Source organism: Lytechinus variegatus, chromosome 8 (genome assembly GCF_018143015.1).
Source record: "Lytechinus variegatus isolate NC3 chromosome 8, Lvar_3.0, whole genome shotgun sequence".
In the NCBI taxonomy this organism is placed as follows: domain Eukaryota; kingdom Metazoa; phylum Echinodermata; class Echinoidea; order Temnopleuroida; family Toxopneustidae; genus Lytechinus; species Lytechinus variegatus.
In genome coordinates this window covers 5,806,012-5,824,371 of record NC_054747.1, presented here as the reverse complement: position 1 = coordinate 5,824,371, position 18,360 = coordinate 5,806,012, and the positions used below count along the sequence as shown (strand labels likewise).

The 18,360-nt window shown below is 33.3% G+C and overlaps 1 protein-coding gene across 1 annotated transcript in view; it reads left to right on the top strand.

Moving 5' to 3' along the window:
* Positions 1 to 15,676: 15,676 nt before the first annotated feature.
* LOC121419884 (transcriptional regulator Erg-like) overlaps positions 15,677 to 18,360 on the top strand; it is a 38,121-nt gene continuing 35,437 nt past the window's right edge. Inside the window, exon 1 of the mRNA XM_041614352.1 lies at positions 15,677 to 15,989. Coding sequence (XP_041470286.1) covers positions 15,945 to 15,989 — 45 coding nt within the window. The 5' untranslated portion in view covers positions 15,677 to 15,944. The remainder of the gene's footprint in view (positions 15,990 to 18,360) is intronic.

Sequence of the window (18,360 nt, the reverse complement as noted above, 5' to 3'; positions counted from 1 at the left end):
ATACAATCATGATAAAATAATGAATGCTATCATTTGTAAAGAGCCTTCTATATTTCTAAACATAAACAACATATTATATCCTCTTAAATCCTAGATATCGAATTAACTACTTTTAAATCCTCTACAAATTTTGGTTAATTCGGCAAAAAAAAATAATTTCAGAGACGTTTAAGTCGGCGAGTAAGGTGTAATAAATTCGGAATGTTACAGATATTACACACACGTTTATCATTAATCTTTCTTTTGAGAAGAGAATATTTACCCCTACAGTACATTCCCCTTGCAATCATTTTCCAAAGGGACATTGTCATGGATAGGATGGTGGGGTGGTTATTCAAATATTCTATTACTGATATTTCGGAAATATTCATCTTCCCATTGAATGGTTGTTTAATACGAATGACAATGCCTTCGGGTTTCATACCGACATGGCTTTTCCCTAACCAGGAAGCGATCGTTTTATCTTCAAAAGGGAGCACTGATTGACAAATCGAAGTTTTGAGCAAATAATTCTGGCTCCTTCCCTCTCAAAAGGAAGGAAGGGAAGAAGTATTTTTTCATGGAAAATGCCAAATCGCATGTCACTTCATTGATAAGAAATACCTGAATGAACGAAAACTGGTTGAAGAAAATGACCAGCATCATTGCATTTTTTTGTTTGTGGCTTAAAACAGAAACTCAGCGACGTTCGGGTAAAAGATGATTGATTTGTTTTTATTGATGTTCCAAAAGTATTCTAAAGAAAATAGCACGTCATAGAGATGAGAACTGATAGTCAATTTGGACAAACAAACAAAAACTTGACCAGACAAACAAAATTAGTAGCTTTTTAAGTGATCGTTTCCAGTTTATCATTTCGGTGTTCGGTAAAATTATTCACAAGTAGTTTTCTTTTTAAAAATAACTATGAAATTAAAATGAGACTCGATTAATGTTTCCATTCAAATGATTTCTGATTTTAAATTCACAGTTTTCTCTCGCAGTAGTCAATATGAATGATTAATATTTTGACTTAAATGCTGCCTTTTGTTGTTTAATTAGTTTATATAAATATGATGGATGATGATGGTGCTTGATTTTAACCAAATCCACATTTAGGCCATATTCAAATTGAAACTTTAGATAGGTTAGGAATGTTGGGGTACATTTATCCTTGAAAGATATTGACAGTTACTGGATATTAATAGCGAAAAGGAGTTAGAGGAGATGGTGAGAAGCAGCAAAGATAGACTGAAAGAGAGAGAGAGAGAGAGAGGGAGAGAAGAGATGAGAGCATGTCTGGAAGGTTTTTAAAAAGAGCAATGATGACACACCCATTTCCGCCGTGGCTGTCAAAGGTCACGCCCATGACGTCATCATTCAGGAAGCACAATTCTGTTCCTGCTTCGGACTAGATACATTAACCATCAGAAGTTAAGCATGACCGGAACATTTAAACAAAACAAAAATTCCCAATATCCTCAAGTTTTGAAGAAGAATATCTTCCTCCATCATCATTTCAAATATAAAGATTTAATGAACAATATTAATAGGAATATGCAGGCATTTGACTGAGAGACACAATACAAATTAGGTTGATATTTTTCCAGGGCCAAAGTATATGTGGTTGAAAAATATGGCGATGAAAAATAGATAAAAGAGATATATCGAATTGGAACAATCGTCTTTTTATTTGTTTATAAGACCGAAATGGTAATATCTTTATGTATATTTCGTGCATTTGATCTGTAACTTAAGTATATATGATTAAGTGATTTTTGTTTTGCCTTTGCACTTTCAGTTGGAAATGATTCATATTTAGATTAGATTTTACCGTGTAGCATCCAGATTATAATAATATATACCTAATTTTTCAAGCTTTGAACTGTGATGTTTCATTCAGGTTCACTCTCGGGTTACAGGAAACAAATCTAGTTTCATTCAAAGAAAAACAAATTATGGGATGTATGAATATTTGATCAGATCTGATGAATCTAACAAGATAGCGAAGCGTATGTAGGATTGAGGAAGAAGGAAACAATTTTTGCTGCCAGTATCAGTTTTAGAATATCCCTATTGTTTCCTGGTCCAGTTCATTAACAAACGAAAGAAACAAAAGAACTAACCAAGATAAAGAAAGTTTGAAGTTAGGATAGAAAGATAAATTTTCATGTCGAAATGATTTCCAGGAATAACGGTCATTTAGGATGATGCGAATGAGAGATAATGAGGGTATAGTGATACAGGCGAAGAAGCAGAGGGGGGGTATAGTTGCGAATTATCGGTGGGGTGTGATAGGAATTTTTTTTAAGTTGATTTCAGGAACTTATAATCATAACAAATTGACGGTTAATAAACTCATTGCAATCTTATTTAGAAGAAAACAATCACAGATTAGGACATGAACGATACACTATCATTCTATTAAAGAAAAATGAGTAGATAAAAAACAATTGCGTCACGAGAAAATATATTACAAAGTGAATAATTTTTATTAAATCTCTTTTCAAGATTTATGCATACCTAATGATTAACGATTTATATTTTTTCAATAATGCACCCTATTACACACACCCACAAACACACACTCCCGCCCCCTCTCTCTATTGTCATATACTTTAATTATTGGGTTTCATTTTGTTCACAATATGAACCCTAACTATATATATTGAAAATGGATACAGATTGTATGAAGGCACTTTTTCGAAAATAAAACGCTATTCCAATAGAAAATGTACATAAGTTATCATTATTTTAAAGCATATATTTATCCAGAGATATAATGCTGATTGTCATTTATCTATCCCTGGACGGAACGTTACTGCTTCAATATCCGTCGATGCATAAAAAGCTCTGGGGAGTGCATTTCACGAGGAGATTTTTCAGTACTTTTCACTGTCAATTGTTATAAGCTACTTAAATACTCTAATCTGATTGGCCAAGAGACAAATTTTCAGGGAAAATGATAAACGAGACACGTCATGATACACTGGGTCTGTCGAGCCCTTCCCCTCCCCTCAGCTCAGTTAGTGCTAAATCGGTAAACAGAGGATATGTGAGGGAAATTACAGTGGATATACCCCCGCAATCTGTTTTCACTTTTGTGCGTAGTGTGCACAGAGCTCCTCAGTCTCCCCGCCTACTCTTGACCCATTTTTATTTTGGAACGTTAACTGCTTTGTTCAAAAGCACAAGACGATGACAATTAGATCTACAGCAAAACTCATCGTTTGATTACTTTCTAATTTAGGAATGTTACATGACTTGGGGTAGGGGTAAAGCAGTTTTTATAACTAAACCGAACTACCCTCCACCTTATTTTATCATTTCTTATAAATGAATAATTAGATTAATTATTGTTCAATATAGAAACTATTTATTCTTGTCTACAAAAAAAATGTTTACTTCCTCAAGACTTATGGGGAGGGGTGGCTGCAGTCCTCCAAACTCTTGAATCACACAATGAATCGCCTTAGATATAGGATCCTCTGCTTTAGGATCGTCTAAATATATTCTTCAAAACAATTGGAAATTACAAATTATATTTAAGAAATTATGATTGCCAAAGAAGGATGGTTATAATGTTTCTTGGCAAATTAAGTAGCAGGAAACTATTCAGCGTAGTGTATCATTGATGCATTATGGATAATGAAACAGGATCAATTTGAGTAGGCTTGAACTTGAGATGCAATTCAAAGTGAATGTGGTATATTGGACAAAGGTCGATGCCCCTGAAGAACAGTACTTCATAGCTTGAATATAACATGTATAATATGTACTATCACCCGTGTATTAATCCGTTAATAAGACATAAATAATCGGGGAAGAATATAATATGATAAATCTGAATTAGTTCAATCCGTTCCTTCAGAGTATCTGATAATATATTAACTTAATAGTGGATGAAGTGATGATAGTAGTGATTGACGAAGTTTCAAGCAATATTATGCGCCAATAACTCTTGATCTAAACTCTACGTCAATCTGGCCATTGCCTAATCGACGTATTTAAGACAAGATGAGAGAATAGTGTGTGCCAATTTACGCCTTTGGTGTTGATTTAGAAGGATACATCATGATACCAAACGTACGTATCACTTTGAGAATGTCTGATTGGACCTGAAGTTAGATCAGATGTGATCCAGATATCCTAAAAATCTTGATTCCAACTGACAGCTCTCAGAAGTATCCCTCTTTCTCGAAATATGAAAATGATGACACACGTATACGTAATATGAAAGCAAAGAAGGGATTTGAAGAATTAACGGGATTATAGAGACAAGAAAAGGGCGAGGGATAAAAGTTACCCCAACCCTAGAGCAACGCTTGATAAAAATTGTCCTTTTTATTTTCAGATTTAGAGCTACCATACTTGTCCCCTTTGGAGGGTTGTATACCTTGAGGGAGGGTATGTGTTTTGAATAAAATCGCAGGCCGATTTTAAGAATTTCGGCTGGTTTTGATGAAGACAGCGGAAAGGAAAGATTTGTGTTAGTCCGTCCTCCCGAGTCACGAATAATCTATCAACTTTTTAACTACTTTCGTGATGTTTGAGATGTATATGAAAAGAATTGAAAATAGAAAGAAAAATGTTGTTTTGTAAAGATGGGGTGGATTATAGATAAAAAGTGATTGATAGGGTGAGAGAGGGAAAGAAAGATAAATACAGAGAGGGAGAGAGGGAAAAGATAGGTAGGGTCACAAGACGTAGTTATTTTTCAAGTGTTTGTGATAATTAAACCATAGAGCAATTAATAGCTCCATGATTAAACTGGTCATGACATGGGTATAGGCCTAGATACATAAAATATATTACGTTTACACTTTATCAAATTGTTTAATCAGCCTATCAGTTGCTGAGAATATGAACCGAACAAATATTGGTTAAAACAAAATTACACATGCAAATGTGAATGAAGTTTTAACCAACATTAGGTAGATTCATATACTAAGTTAGATAACCAACTCAAAAATTAGTTGGTTGGAATTTCTAACAAACTTTGGGGTTGGTTAAACATTCTGAGAATGTTCATACCCTTTTGCCGCATATATTGTAACTTTTAAACAATTATTGAGTGCTTACAATTTATGACAAATATAAAGGAGGGAGTTTTTATTTACTTTATGTTAGATGATTTCAAAAAGTTTTCAACAAGTAGCATTTCATTAACATGTCTTTTATTTTGAAATTATGTCCTCTGATTTAGAACAAACCGCCGTAACATTAAATTAAGTTTACTTACAAAAATATCAACTATTCGTGGAAAATGACAAGTGAGGGTTCTTCACAGGGGTAAAGAATAGGTGTAAAACTAGATCTAAGCTACTGAAAATAACATAAAAAGGTGTACACAATGAAATGAGGGATCATACTGGCTTATATAGCACCTAATACCTTATCAGAAGTATGTAAGAGCAAGTAGGAAGAAAACATCTTGCCCTAAGAAACTTAAGAAGAGCATATTAGTTGGAAAATCATTAGTTAATTAGCGACCTAATTCTACATGGCTAATGCGGGGGAAGCTTAGTGACCGATTGTCGTAAATCATATAATTATGATAAGATTCGCAATGGGAGCTGCAATTTGTCGTGATGTCAAAATCAGTTTTGTTCTCCGCCACTATGTCTGGAACTGGACTCGTGATAATGATTATAAATCATTACTCTTCTTAAGAGGTTCATCTTAAAGAAAAAAAAAACCCCCAAAAGAGACTCACAATCATACAAATATGAATACATATTTTCGACCTTTTTTTTAGAAATAATTGCTTGAAAAGCGACATGTTTGAAAAAAAAGAATAGAAAGTATTTTCAATATGTTAGTTCACCCCCTTAAAAAAAAGCTATCAATGGGGATGCTTTCGCGTTAAACTCTTCAATTTCATGTCAACAGTGCGCAAGATATGAGTTATTATTTTGATAATGATAATAATAATGAGACTTGATATTTATGATATATTCTTATTACCTTATTACTGATACAAGATGAAAAAAAAGTTCCCCTGCAGTAAAGAATACAGTGTCATACAATATGTTCACTTAGTGAACTATGTGAACATGTTCACACTGTTGAAATGCTCAAATTCAATGACAAGATATTTCACACTGTAGACACCCCGACAGTGTGACTGTTCACAGCGTGTTCACATGGCCGACTATTTGAATATAATTATGATTCGCTGTTGGAATGTTCAAATTCAACATTGTGAATGTGATTTCACAGTGCGTTCCACAATGTGAACACACCCTGGACACTGGTGTTCTTTCCAGTATGGTCAACTCACTAATACGATAGAGAAGAGAAATAAAAATGATAATAATCCGATAACGAAAAGTAATAAACAAATTTATCGGAAACTTCATGAAATTCTAATTTAGCCAATAAAGTAAGGACTTCGTGTTTAAGAGCTTTATTGGAACCTCCATTCTGGCCAAATCTAATCAGGTAATGTCATCCATGATCTCATTAAATGAACACAATGAATGTGAACAATTCACTTGATAAAATTCTTGTTTCGAGTTTCAATGTCCTAAAACTGTTTTTCCTTCCCGGATTACTCTTCCAATTTCCCCCATTTCTCCCCCTTCACGATAAAACAAATTTTGCAATAAAAGTAAACTTCAATCTTCGCGCAGTGACACATGTATGTTATGCTGTCTGTGTCGAGAGGATTCATAATGATTTCCATATAAAGGTCCGCATTGATCATTGTCGAGCACGGGGGATACTCGGCGCACAGCGAATGGGGAAGGGGACAGGGGCGTATGTGGCAGCCCCCAAAGAGTGATATGTACAATAAACGATAAACGGGCACGTAATAAAATGCAGAGATAGAAAGAGATTTGGTATGAGTTTGAATCATGTAACGGTTCAAAAACTTTTTACAAAATTTGCATGCTTTATGAGATAGTTTTTAGGCATGTAAAAGACATGAAAGCTCAATCCCATGCGCGACCCCCCCCCAAAAAAAAAAAACAAATAACCCACGCACACACACAAATAAACATGTACATAATTATGTATGGTACACAGCAATTCATTATACATATTTTCATGAAGTTAAAACTTATTCATACTTTATATCGGGATAACACCTGTTCAGAGGTAAATATACGCATATTTTTTTTTCGAAATATGTCAAATTGGTGGATAGGGGATAAGTTCTACCAAAATGACTATATAGCAAAAAGCTGGTTTTGAAGATTAGGCTTTGGAGTTGCTTACGTTTGCATGATACTTATATTTCATAAGATGTATTACTCCCTCTTTAAATAGATGAAAACTTTTCCCCGATTTTCCACGGTGGATTGCCCCTTCTTTAAGATATGTTCGTGCAACACCACGTTTATGAACATAAAATGTTCTTCTTTTTGGCGAATATTCAACTCGAAGTCGCTGCTTAAAATACATTGCAGCTGTCAAATTGCAGAATCAGACTTTTGATTTTACTTTTTCTTTTTCCCTCTTAGATTAAATCAAGATTATCATCGCCAGACACTATATAATTACAGAGGCAGATGAGAGATGGCACGCAAATGGTCCCCTGTCCATATACACCAACAAATAGTACACATCGCTGTGGGGCGCTCAAACATGTTAAAAATGATAGTTTGTCTTTTAGCAAGAAAATTCATACATTCATACAGGCCATGATAGAGTGTTATGTCCCTACTTGCTTTCATAGATGCCATTTACCAAAGCCTAATTTATAAATTGTATAAAATCTGCTGGATGAAACTTTAAGAAAAAAAAAACACGTTTGCGACACTCCTTATCAAGAGCTGATATGAATACACCAAAGTTACATTATGAGTATAGTGACATATTATGAGATGTATATAATCATGACAATGTAATATTCAATTCAATTCAATATGATATGATATGATATAATATAATACAATATAATTTAGTATATCATAATATATAACATAATATAATACAATATGATATAATATTTAATATGATATGATATAATATAATATACTGTAGTCTGTATTGATGCGAAAATGTATTATACATAATTTTATTACTCCCAATAAATCCTTAACTAACAAATACATACATATCAAATTTCACAAGGAATTGCCATTCGCTATCTTGTATGAGAAAAAAATGCCATTATCATGTTTTCTGTAGGCTCTGAAGACAAATTGATTTTAGAGGTGACGAAAACTAGTTCAAAGATGAAATCGAAAGGTAAAGTACATGTCACGATCCTAATATTGTAAATCCATCGGGAGATATGGATTTATATACCATCGAACCTGATACTGACTCCAAAATAAAATACATTTTGGTCGATATTGATGAGGTGATTTGAATCAGGGACGGTGCTAGAGTATTTTGATGGAAGCGCAGTGGGTATTTGTGAAGAGACCCCCTTTGTCCTGCTCTTTTTCTATTTTCTTTCATTTTTCCTTCCTTCTATATTTTCCCTCCTTTTCTTTACTCTACTACTTGAAATATATCAGGATATGGGCCATTGCCCCCCACTTGTCACTGTCATCGATTTTAACCGTCAATATTCGTCATTGATAAAGGGATTTGAATCCCATATGCCATATATCATGTATATCAGCCATGTCAGTATAAGGATTTGAATCTCTTATGCATTATTGTTATATTTGGTATACGGATTGGATGCGGTCAATTCATATATGTTAGTTAATATTTTGGATAGGCCATTGACGCAATAAAAATCCCCTTATGTCATTGCTATATCGATTTGATATAGCAAGAATAAGTCAACTTTAATTTTTCATTTCCCAAGGGGGAACCACACTTTACAAGCTTTGCTTTTTAGTGGACCCCCCCCCCTTTATGCTCAATGTTATACTGTTTTTGTTATACAAAGTAAGAATGCTCGTCTGTAAAAATTGTACTTGATTTGTATTGCTTTATATTACTTTGTATTATGTTTTGAATGGAAATGAAATAAAAGTATTGAATTGAATTGAATTTGAATTCCTTAACTCAATGACATGGGGAATTCAATCACTCAGTGATATAGGGAATTCAATCCTTATTCGAATGCACAATATTCATTAATTTGAATTTGAAACTCTCTGTGTCATTGCTATGGGGTTATTAAATCGTAACCCCTTACGTAATTGGTGTCATAGGATTTGAATGGTTATACACAATCGATAGAGGATTGGGATCCATGTAGAATCAAACCACAGTGATTTAACTTTTTTCAAATATAAATAAATGTATTATTCTCCTATAAAAGTTCAGAGAAAAGAAAATGATAAATTTTGGATTAATTGAGAAAGAACTTTTATCAGTGTGCTTTCTACACAGAAAAAACATATTTTTTTTTCTAATCATACAATTCCTTCCACTGATACATGTTATTCTATGTCAATACAGACACTTTTTATGGAAAATGATGGATATTGAATATATACAGTGAAAAGAATCGCCAAGTAAGCCTTCTGAAACTTTTCTCAAGTCTGAATAGGCCAGACTAGCAAGCTTTCTAAATCATCTTAATAGTTAATATCTCGATCACATTAAAAGAACCATAAAAACAGGGGAAAAACAAAATTTGACAAACAAACGAAAAACTACAACAACGTAAACTGTTATAACCTGAAATGCCCGGTGAGTGGCGATTATCTAGGAGTATATATTAGATGATAGTCTGTTGGTCTTGGAAACAGACTACCCTTTTTTTCTCGACTCTGTAGCTGTCATTCATAATCAAGTCAATTAGTCTCGTTCGTTATAAAGTATTTAAGAGGTCAGTGAATGGAGGAAGTCTATGTTATCAACCATGTTAGCTCTGAGTGACGATTGACGATGGTATAACTAACAAACAAGTAACCCACTATCATTATTACCAAATATACCTTCGAAAAAAGAAAGATTTTGATACCACGACAATGTTAATTTATATAACAGGAATATTTGTTTAATCATTTATTTCTGGTACATGTACATATGGGTGTTACATGACATTTCCCCAAGTTTGTTGTCCTCTAGCTATGAGTCCCTGTTTGATAATGATAAAAAAATAAGATAGAATTTCAACATTTACAGCAATTAACGCGATATATGACCGATCGATACACTCAAGTCACAAACATTAAGAATACAAATGCATGATACAAAATGATACGAAATTTTGATACAACAAAGTACATTATACATAACACACGCAGACACCCTATAGAATCAATGATAATGATTACTTAAATACAGTCGATCTGTGACGGTGTTAAAGACCAAGCCCATAGCCAGGAGCTTGGGGGTTAAATCGAACCCCCTAACTTTTCAAAATCTACAAAATGATATGGGATAAAAACATTTTTTAAAGAGAATAAATGCCCTACAATTTTTGTACATTTAACTCTTAATGTTTAGAATATGCTTTTTAAATACATGCTGAGCACTCATCCTGTATAGCTGTAAATTATATGGTATTTCAAGGGTTAACGATAATACCATTTCACTCTTTTGTTCTATTCTTATGCCTTCAAATATTGTAAGGGCACATACGAGTGTTCTCTCTCATCATTTGGAGTATTGCGCATGCGTGTCTTTATTCTCGGAAAGCGTTTACAACTTTTGCCTGACAGAATTGGCAACAGTGAACGTCTGCAGTTATCGCGTTCGATCGAATGACCCCTATTTGATGCGTTACCATAGCGACAGACAATGGCTGTTTTGATTTATGTGCGTTTGATGTGGAGTGACAATGAACACGCATAAAGCAGGAAGAGTCACAATTGACGGCGGGCCAGACAGTGGTCACCCCGCTGGTCACCCGTACAACAACTTTGACATGGAGAGGGTGTCTTCGGGTGAAATGTTGTGGAGGATAAAGAAAAAAGACGGGGGAGAGAAAGAGAAAGACAGAGACAAAGGGAAACAGAGAGTTAGATAAAGAGAGATGGGAGATTAATGAATAATTGAATATAATATTGAAACATAATTTGCATTTGCCAATTTTCTGTTAAAAAAGATACAAAGTAATACAAAATGTACATAGTAAATTAAAAAAAAGTGAACACAAAATGTGTGTGTTTTCATTCACAAAAGACACAAAGATTTAGGATGGTAACATTACGTAGAATCTGAATACAGGAATACCTAACAATAATTTATAACCGAACGCTGAGAGGGGGTGAGGGGGGTGGGAGGGGCGAACATAAGTGTAGATCACAGTTTATTATGATAAGGGTGCAGATAGAAACAAAATAAACATGATAAAAGGAATTAGGGAAGAAAGTATGGTATATGACGTAAACACATAATATGTACATGACGCTGTATAGCCCTTTTTTTCAAGTGACTGAAAGGACATCATAGACATTATCATATCTGTAAATTTCTGCATCAACAATCTATTTTCTATTTTCAAAGAATTGTCATCACCCGACTTGTCTGACATTTTCATAGGAAGCTCACCAGAATATAGAGCGAACACATAGCACACTTATCAGATATTTAATATTTTTTGAAAGATGCCAGAAAATCTTGAACGAAAAGCAGAGAGGGTAAAAATTGTGCAAGGTAATAAACATAGTAATCCGGTCTAATTATGTCGTCAACTAACGGAAAGAGATTTTTTCTTGTCGTAAGTTGGCGAGTCAAAATTTGAAGGAAATTCGGCTAAGCCCAGTATCCTGGCTTAGCCCGGGTTCAATTCCCCCGAAAAGGCCGGGGTGAGAATCTCGGTCGTCGCGCTATTGAGGGAAACACAGGTGTATGGGGTGGGTGAATGCTTTCCTGCTTTTTGAAGTTCATACTTCAACGATTTCTCGGAAAGTATCGGTTGCAACTAACTACCGATTCCCATTAATATAAAAATGATACATTTGTGGCATGTATAAATCTATGTACATCTTGTCAAACTTTTTTTTAAATCAAACCTTTTTAAAATTATTTTTTATATAGACTTTTAGCACAATTTATTGATTAATTAAAGTCAAATTGCTAAATTGTAATTATCTTTTAAAAGAATGCAAGTTCACACAATCACAATTAGTGATGACTAGTTACCTTTATGCAGAAGCTAGGATAAAAAAGAATCAGTCAAGTTTACGTAACAAAAAGAATGACACCTGATCAGGCATTGTCAGGGAGTATTGAGCGGTAAAGTCAACATAATTGAAATGATATGTAAAAAATGAATCGTGATTATGACCATTCCCCTTTCGATTCTTCCAGCACCGGGTCCAGCAAAATATTGTTGCATCTTGAAAGCAAGAAATAAACACATTCTCATGATATGCGTAATCATAGTTTACAAAATGTTAAAAGTTACTATAGACAATTATACAGACAAACAGATAAAATGGAAATATTGCTTTCCATGACATTTTTTATGACATACCAAAACTTTGCCCCTCGTTAATTTATGTACAGTCACATCGCATTGGAACGTCTCGTACATTTCACCTGTTCGTCTATTGTTTGGCGCGTTAAGGGGTGAAAAGCGCGCGCTTTTTCCACCTGTCATAGTATTTATAGCTTGCTGTACTATGTGTCCATACACTGTCCAAAATTAACTTGATGTGCATCTTAAAGGGACCATTCAACCAAATCTTGTTGCTTAATAAAAAAAAGAAAATATATCCAAAATTGATTTATCGGGCTGTAAGTTTTGATTTATAGAATAGTTTTATGTGACGCACAATTCAAACTTCTCTGCAAACGAATAAAAACGTAGACCTCGCTTGATATTGCATATTTTGCAGAATCAAATCTATCTCATCCTAATACAGATAGTAATTATTTGAATTGAATTAAATTCTTTACTTTCAATAGATGTTCTGAGGGGATTTACAAATCTACAAACAAAATGTTATGTATGAAGAGGAAAACCTTGCTTTATCATGTTTACATAATTTGGAACAATCAATATTCATTATTTTACATATGCATTCCAAAATAAATTATAGTAATGGGATCTTCTCCCTTTTTATACAGCATTTCTGATCAAGTTGGCATTATAATCGTGTCACCAAAGTGATTAACACAATAATTTAACATTTCCAAAAGAGGGCAAGTTTTCGAGCGCATGAGATTATGCCTTATGTGTGTCATAAGAAGCAAAAAATGACTTTGATGAGACTAGTGAGGATTAATCAAGGCAGAAATGTGACATCAATTATATTAATTAATGAAAAGTAGTCTCTTGACCTTTGCCATTCTCATATATATAAACCTATGATGATTATTATGACGACATGCTTATTTTATAATTATCAACACGATATAGTATTACATAATACCTTTCTTTGTCAAAGTCACAATTTTTATTTGAGATAATGTGAGTAAATCAGTCAAATATTAAAATTTAGAAATATGTATATTTTTGTCCTAATTAACTGTAACTAATTTCGACAGAACTTTTTTCTTTAAATCAAATCTATATATTGTTAAAGGACAAGTCCACCCCAACAAAAACTTGATTTGAATAAAAAGAGAAAAATTCAACAAGCATAACACTGAAAATTTCATCAAAATCGGATGTAAAATAAGAAAGTTGTGACATTTCAAAATTTCGCTTCATTTCACAAAAACAGTTATATGAACGAGCCAGCAACATCCAAATGAGAGAGTCGATGATGTCATTCACTCACTATTTCTTTTGTTTTTTATTGTTTGAAATATGAAATATTTTTATTTTCTCGTCATTGTCATGTGAAATGAAGTTTCATTCCTCCCTGAACACGTGGAATTCCATTATTTTAACATTTTGTGCTTCAGGCAAGGAGGTCCTAATCGTCAAATTCGTAAAAATTGAAATATTGTATAATTCAAACAATAAAAAACAAAAGAAATAGTGAGTGAGTGACATCATCAACTCTCTCATTTGGATGTAACTGGCTCGTTCATATAACTATTTCGTTAAAAATAAGCGAAACTTTGAAATGTCATAACTTTCCTATTTTACATCCGATTTTGATGAAATCTTCAGCATTGTGCTTGTCTGATTTTTCTCTATTGATTCAAATCAACATTTTTCTGAGGTGGACTTGACCTTTAATGATAAAAAATAGAGCAATGTCACTGTGTATAGTAAAGGTATGAATTGTACTTGCTGGGTTTTTTTTAAAGAAAGATTAATAAATCAGTAGATGTAAATATCAATAATAAAAAAATGTAGAGATAGAATGTAGGATAGACTGGAAGGATCGTGTGATGGAATGTTTGTGTGGAGGGAGGGGGGGGGGGGGGGGGTAGCAAAGAAAGTGTGTTGGGGGTGATGAGGAGAGGAGGAGAGAGAGAGTGGAAGGTCGGTATAATACGTCATATGCTATTTAACTTCCTGTTGAAGTGAAGACGCGCTGCTATGCCTGATAAGAAATGACGATTTCCGTTTAACCCCCCTCTACGGACCTTACAACAGTTAACCCTTTACATCTTTCAGTTCTTGGTCACGTGTGAAGACAAGAATGACATAAAACTATCAGAAAGACATATAGAAACATACATTTATTAATAGATAGATAGATAATTAGATAGATAGATAGATAGATAGGTAGATAGATAGATAGGTAGATAGATAGACAGATAGATAGATAGATGGACATATATAAATATATGAATAGATTGATAATAAATAGACAGATAGATAGATAAATAGACAGACAGACAAATAGATAGATAGATAGAAACATACATATATTAATACATAGATAGATAGACAGACAGATAGACAGACAGACAGACAGACAGACAGATAGATAGATAGATAGATAAATAGACAGATAGATAGCAAGATACATATTAATAGATAGATAGTTAGACAGATAGACAGACAGACAGACAGATAGACAGACAGATAGATAGATAGATAAATAGATAGATAGATAAAGATATATTGATATGAGGAAAAATAATAATTTATACAAATCTGCTTCTGGAATAGGAAGTGAAAAATAATGATTATATAAACATCATATACATATATTTGTATAAAAAATTAGAAATATATAAATTCATATGAGTGATTAGATACAAGCGTAAAGAAGCATACACATATTTTTATACTAATAAACAGATGCTATAAAATATATGCTTTTTTAGCCCGTGACTCTAACACATATTGTTTAAACTTTCATACAAAAGCTTCATATATTTTTTAAAACGACTTGCTTGAAAATTTATATGATAGTTGTTAGAGTGACACGCATTAACAACATTGTCTTTTTCTAAAAACGGGTTTTACAGTGTTTGAGTACTTTTCTACGCGCTTATTGTAAAAATATTAAGATATTAAAAAAATAATAATGAATAAACTGATATATGACAAAATTGGCGAATAAAGTTATTGATATACAAATGCAGATAGGGTTTCAATAAATAAACGAAATAAGAAAACAAATGTATTTGTTTAAAAAATAATTTATGAATGTAAAACTGTATGAAACTAGAAAGAAGTTAACTATACATAACTCGCATTTTGACTCCACGTCCTCAAAATACCTGAAGCATCTTCGAAACCTACTTAACTCAAGTCATCAACAAAGTAGTGATTTGAGTCCACACCTCACTAGAATTAGCGCGCACGCTTTTGAGTTTGAAAGGAACACACACACACACACACAATTCTAATGCAATACCCCATATACACACTTCATACACACTATACACCATATATGATACACACGTAAACACCGGACGAGTAATTTCTTGGCGACCACTTATACGATGTCCGGTCATTAACGAATCGCCGGCGCTCTTTCCTTTTTGCAATTCAAAAAACTTCTTTACAAGTGTCTCCTTCAAAACTTTTTGTTGTTGGCTGAGGGTTAATACGAGCTAAGAGTTAAGAGACGAGGAAGGGGGTCAAATGAACCAGGAGGTTTGAGGAGGATACCCATTCAGTTTTTCACTTCTTGTTGCCAAAGGGGGGTTCGTGCAATATTTGTATCGGTCGTGTATTATTATCCGACTGCCTTTTGAGTAAAGCAACGTCGTGTACGATTGGTGATTATTTATTCATGATTTTGGGAGTTTTGACGGATCGCACATCGTCTAATAAAGTGGTAAGTGTCTACATCTGTTTAGTAGTTATGGTCAGCGCGATGCGTTCTTCTCGGTTATCAAATAGTCGCCTCTTTATCTGCTCGGTAGGCGCACTGGTTCAACATTAACATGATTTCTCTCTGTATTTTCATCATTCAAGGAACCAATTTTCTAATCTGAATTATACATATTGAGCTAGCAACCGTGAGAATGATTCTTCTTCTATCTATCAATATATAACTCAAACAGGTCAGCTAGTGGGTGTAATACCTTCAAAAACTTCTCGTGTTATGAGCGTTTCGTACATTTATGATTGCACTCGACCGAATTCATATTTCTAAAAATTACATAAAACAGCTGGGGGAAAAATACCGAGACATCAGTGAAGAAGTTCAGACAATTTGTTTTTGTTTTACCTGATCAGAAATAATTCACATTTCTACGTCATATACATAAATATGTTGTTTTGTTTCGCTTACTTCTTTGAAAAGAAAGTACTTCCTATATAAACCACGCATGCCTCAGCTCAGGTTCCATGTAGATGACACAGTATGATTTTTCGGTCACAAACATAACAAGCCAATTCCTTTTATTTTGATATTTTCAAACGATAATTGGCCCCTTGATTCTAAATATGTATAAAATGCAGAGTTCATACAAAGTCCGTACATGGTATTTAATAAGGAGATAAAATACATACGAAGACGAACTAGGATTTGTTCATTCGATCATGGCTTTACCTCGTCTGTATACTCAATATGATTATCATCAATCCAATCTATACGGAACAGGTGATTCGAATAGCCTTCTTATTTTCCATCCGTGTTCCAGAAAATAGAAATCTTGCCCTTCACCGTTAAATTTACAATCTTCATCAATTTATAATCTATCCGGAGAACCATTGCGATTTCCTTTTAAATTCTAAATTACTTTGCAGAATAACATATTTGTGTAGATCTGACTCGTTTCCACGCATTATTTTGTAATAAATAGTTTGGCTAAACAATCATGCTACGGCAATCGGGTGGGACTTTAGTGTAAATACTTTTGACTTACGGGTGAATCTCAAGCAGTAATTTATATTCTAATTCATAGTTCAAAAACAAGATAATACTTACTGGATTCAAAAGGATCATAATTCTAATTATCGAATATACATAATGTATGCGCTAGGGGAATGGGGTGGATGAACTTGATTTAGTTTCCCTATACTTTTTATTTTATTTTATTTTATATATTTTTTTCTCTTGTTCATTGTTCCATATTTGTATTGAATTCCATGTACACATTATGATCATGACATTTCAAACGGCACCATTTTAATTGGAGTGCAGATATTTAAAATGGTCGATGTCTTTAAAACTGTACATGCACATTAATTTCCCTTTGACCAAGCAGACGTATTCAGAACAATAATGTAATCTTCAGATTCTACATATTATATTCCCCTTGGAAAGAAAGTGTTATATTTTAGATAATCATGCGTTTCTTCATGATAAGTATTGCTTTAAAAGACAAACATAATTACTTGCTTAGAACTAATATACTTTGTATTTTCCTGATCCCATGTTTTGTTTGTGATATACCTAGAAAAATAATGAGTTTCCTTTTTAGCAAAACTAAGTCTTCCGCTGGGGCGCTATTAATTGCTCACCCTTGACCGGAAGTATACCTCCAAAGTGTCAATTATCGCTCTGTATAGGTTTAAACTAAAATGCCTTACTTGCTTTCTACGTTATAGAAATACTCGCCAAGACAGGTGGATAATAAGCGATATAGTATGTATTCCTAAAACATCACTGTAATTTGCTAGCATGTACCTTTCCAGGTAGTATCACATGTATATTGCACTGCAACCCGTGTAATAGCAAAAAAATCCGTATTAATGCCATTATTTCATTTCATTTTTCATTTCATTCGTTTATTTCCATTTTCAACAATAACAGTTTCTTCTGTACATGTTGACATATATAAATAACAAAACATATTTCAAATATTCCTGTGCAGAAAATTATATTCAAGATTATTACAAATCAGGTTGGAAATGGAGGAGGCTGCTAAAAAGCGGAGCTTGTAGAGTGCAGCCTCCTAATAAATAATTATTTAGCTATTAGTAATTATCTGGAAATAACACCCAAACGGCAGGGTAAATAGTTAAATTATTGAATTTTAATAGGAGAAGTTAATGATATAACTTTGCAATCTAAAGATAGAAATATATTAATAAATGGATATTGATATTTTTTATCAAAAGATAAAGAGAATCATAAAAAAAACATTATGGTAACTTATTCGTCTGCACTGCATTCTTTGAAAATTATTATTGCATTGAGAAATCAGAGTGTTAGAAATATTATGGTTAAGCGCGACCTTCTCGTTCTTAATTGAGGC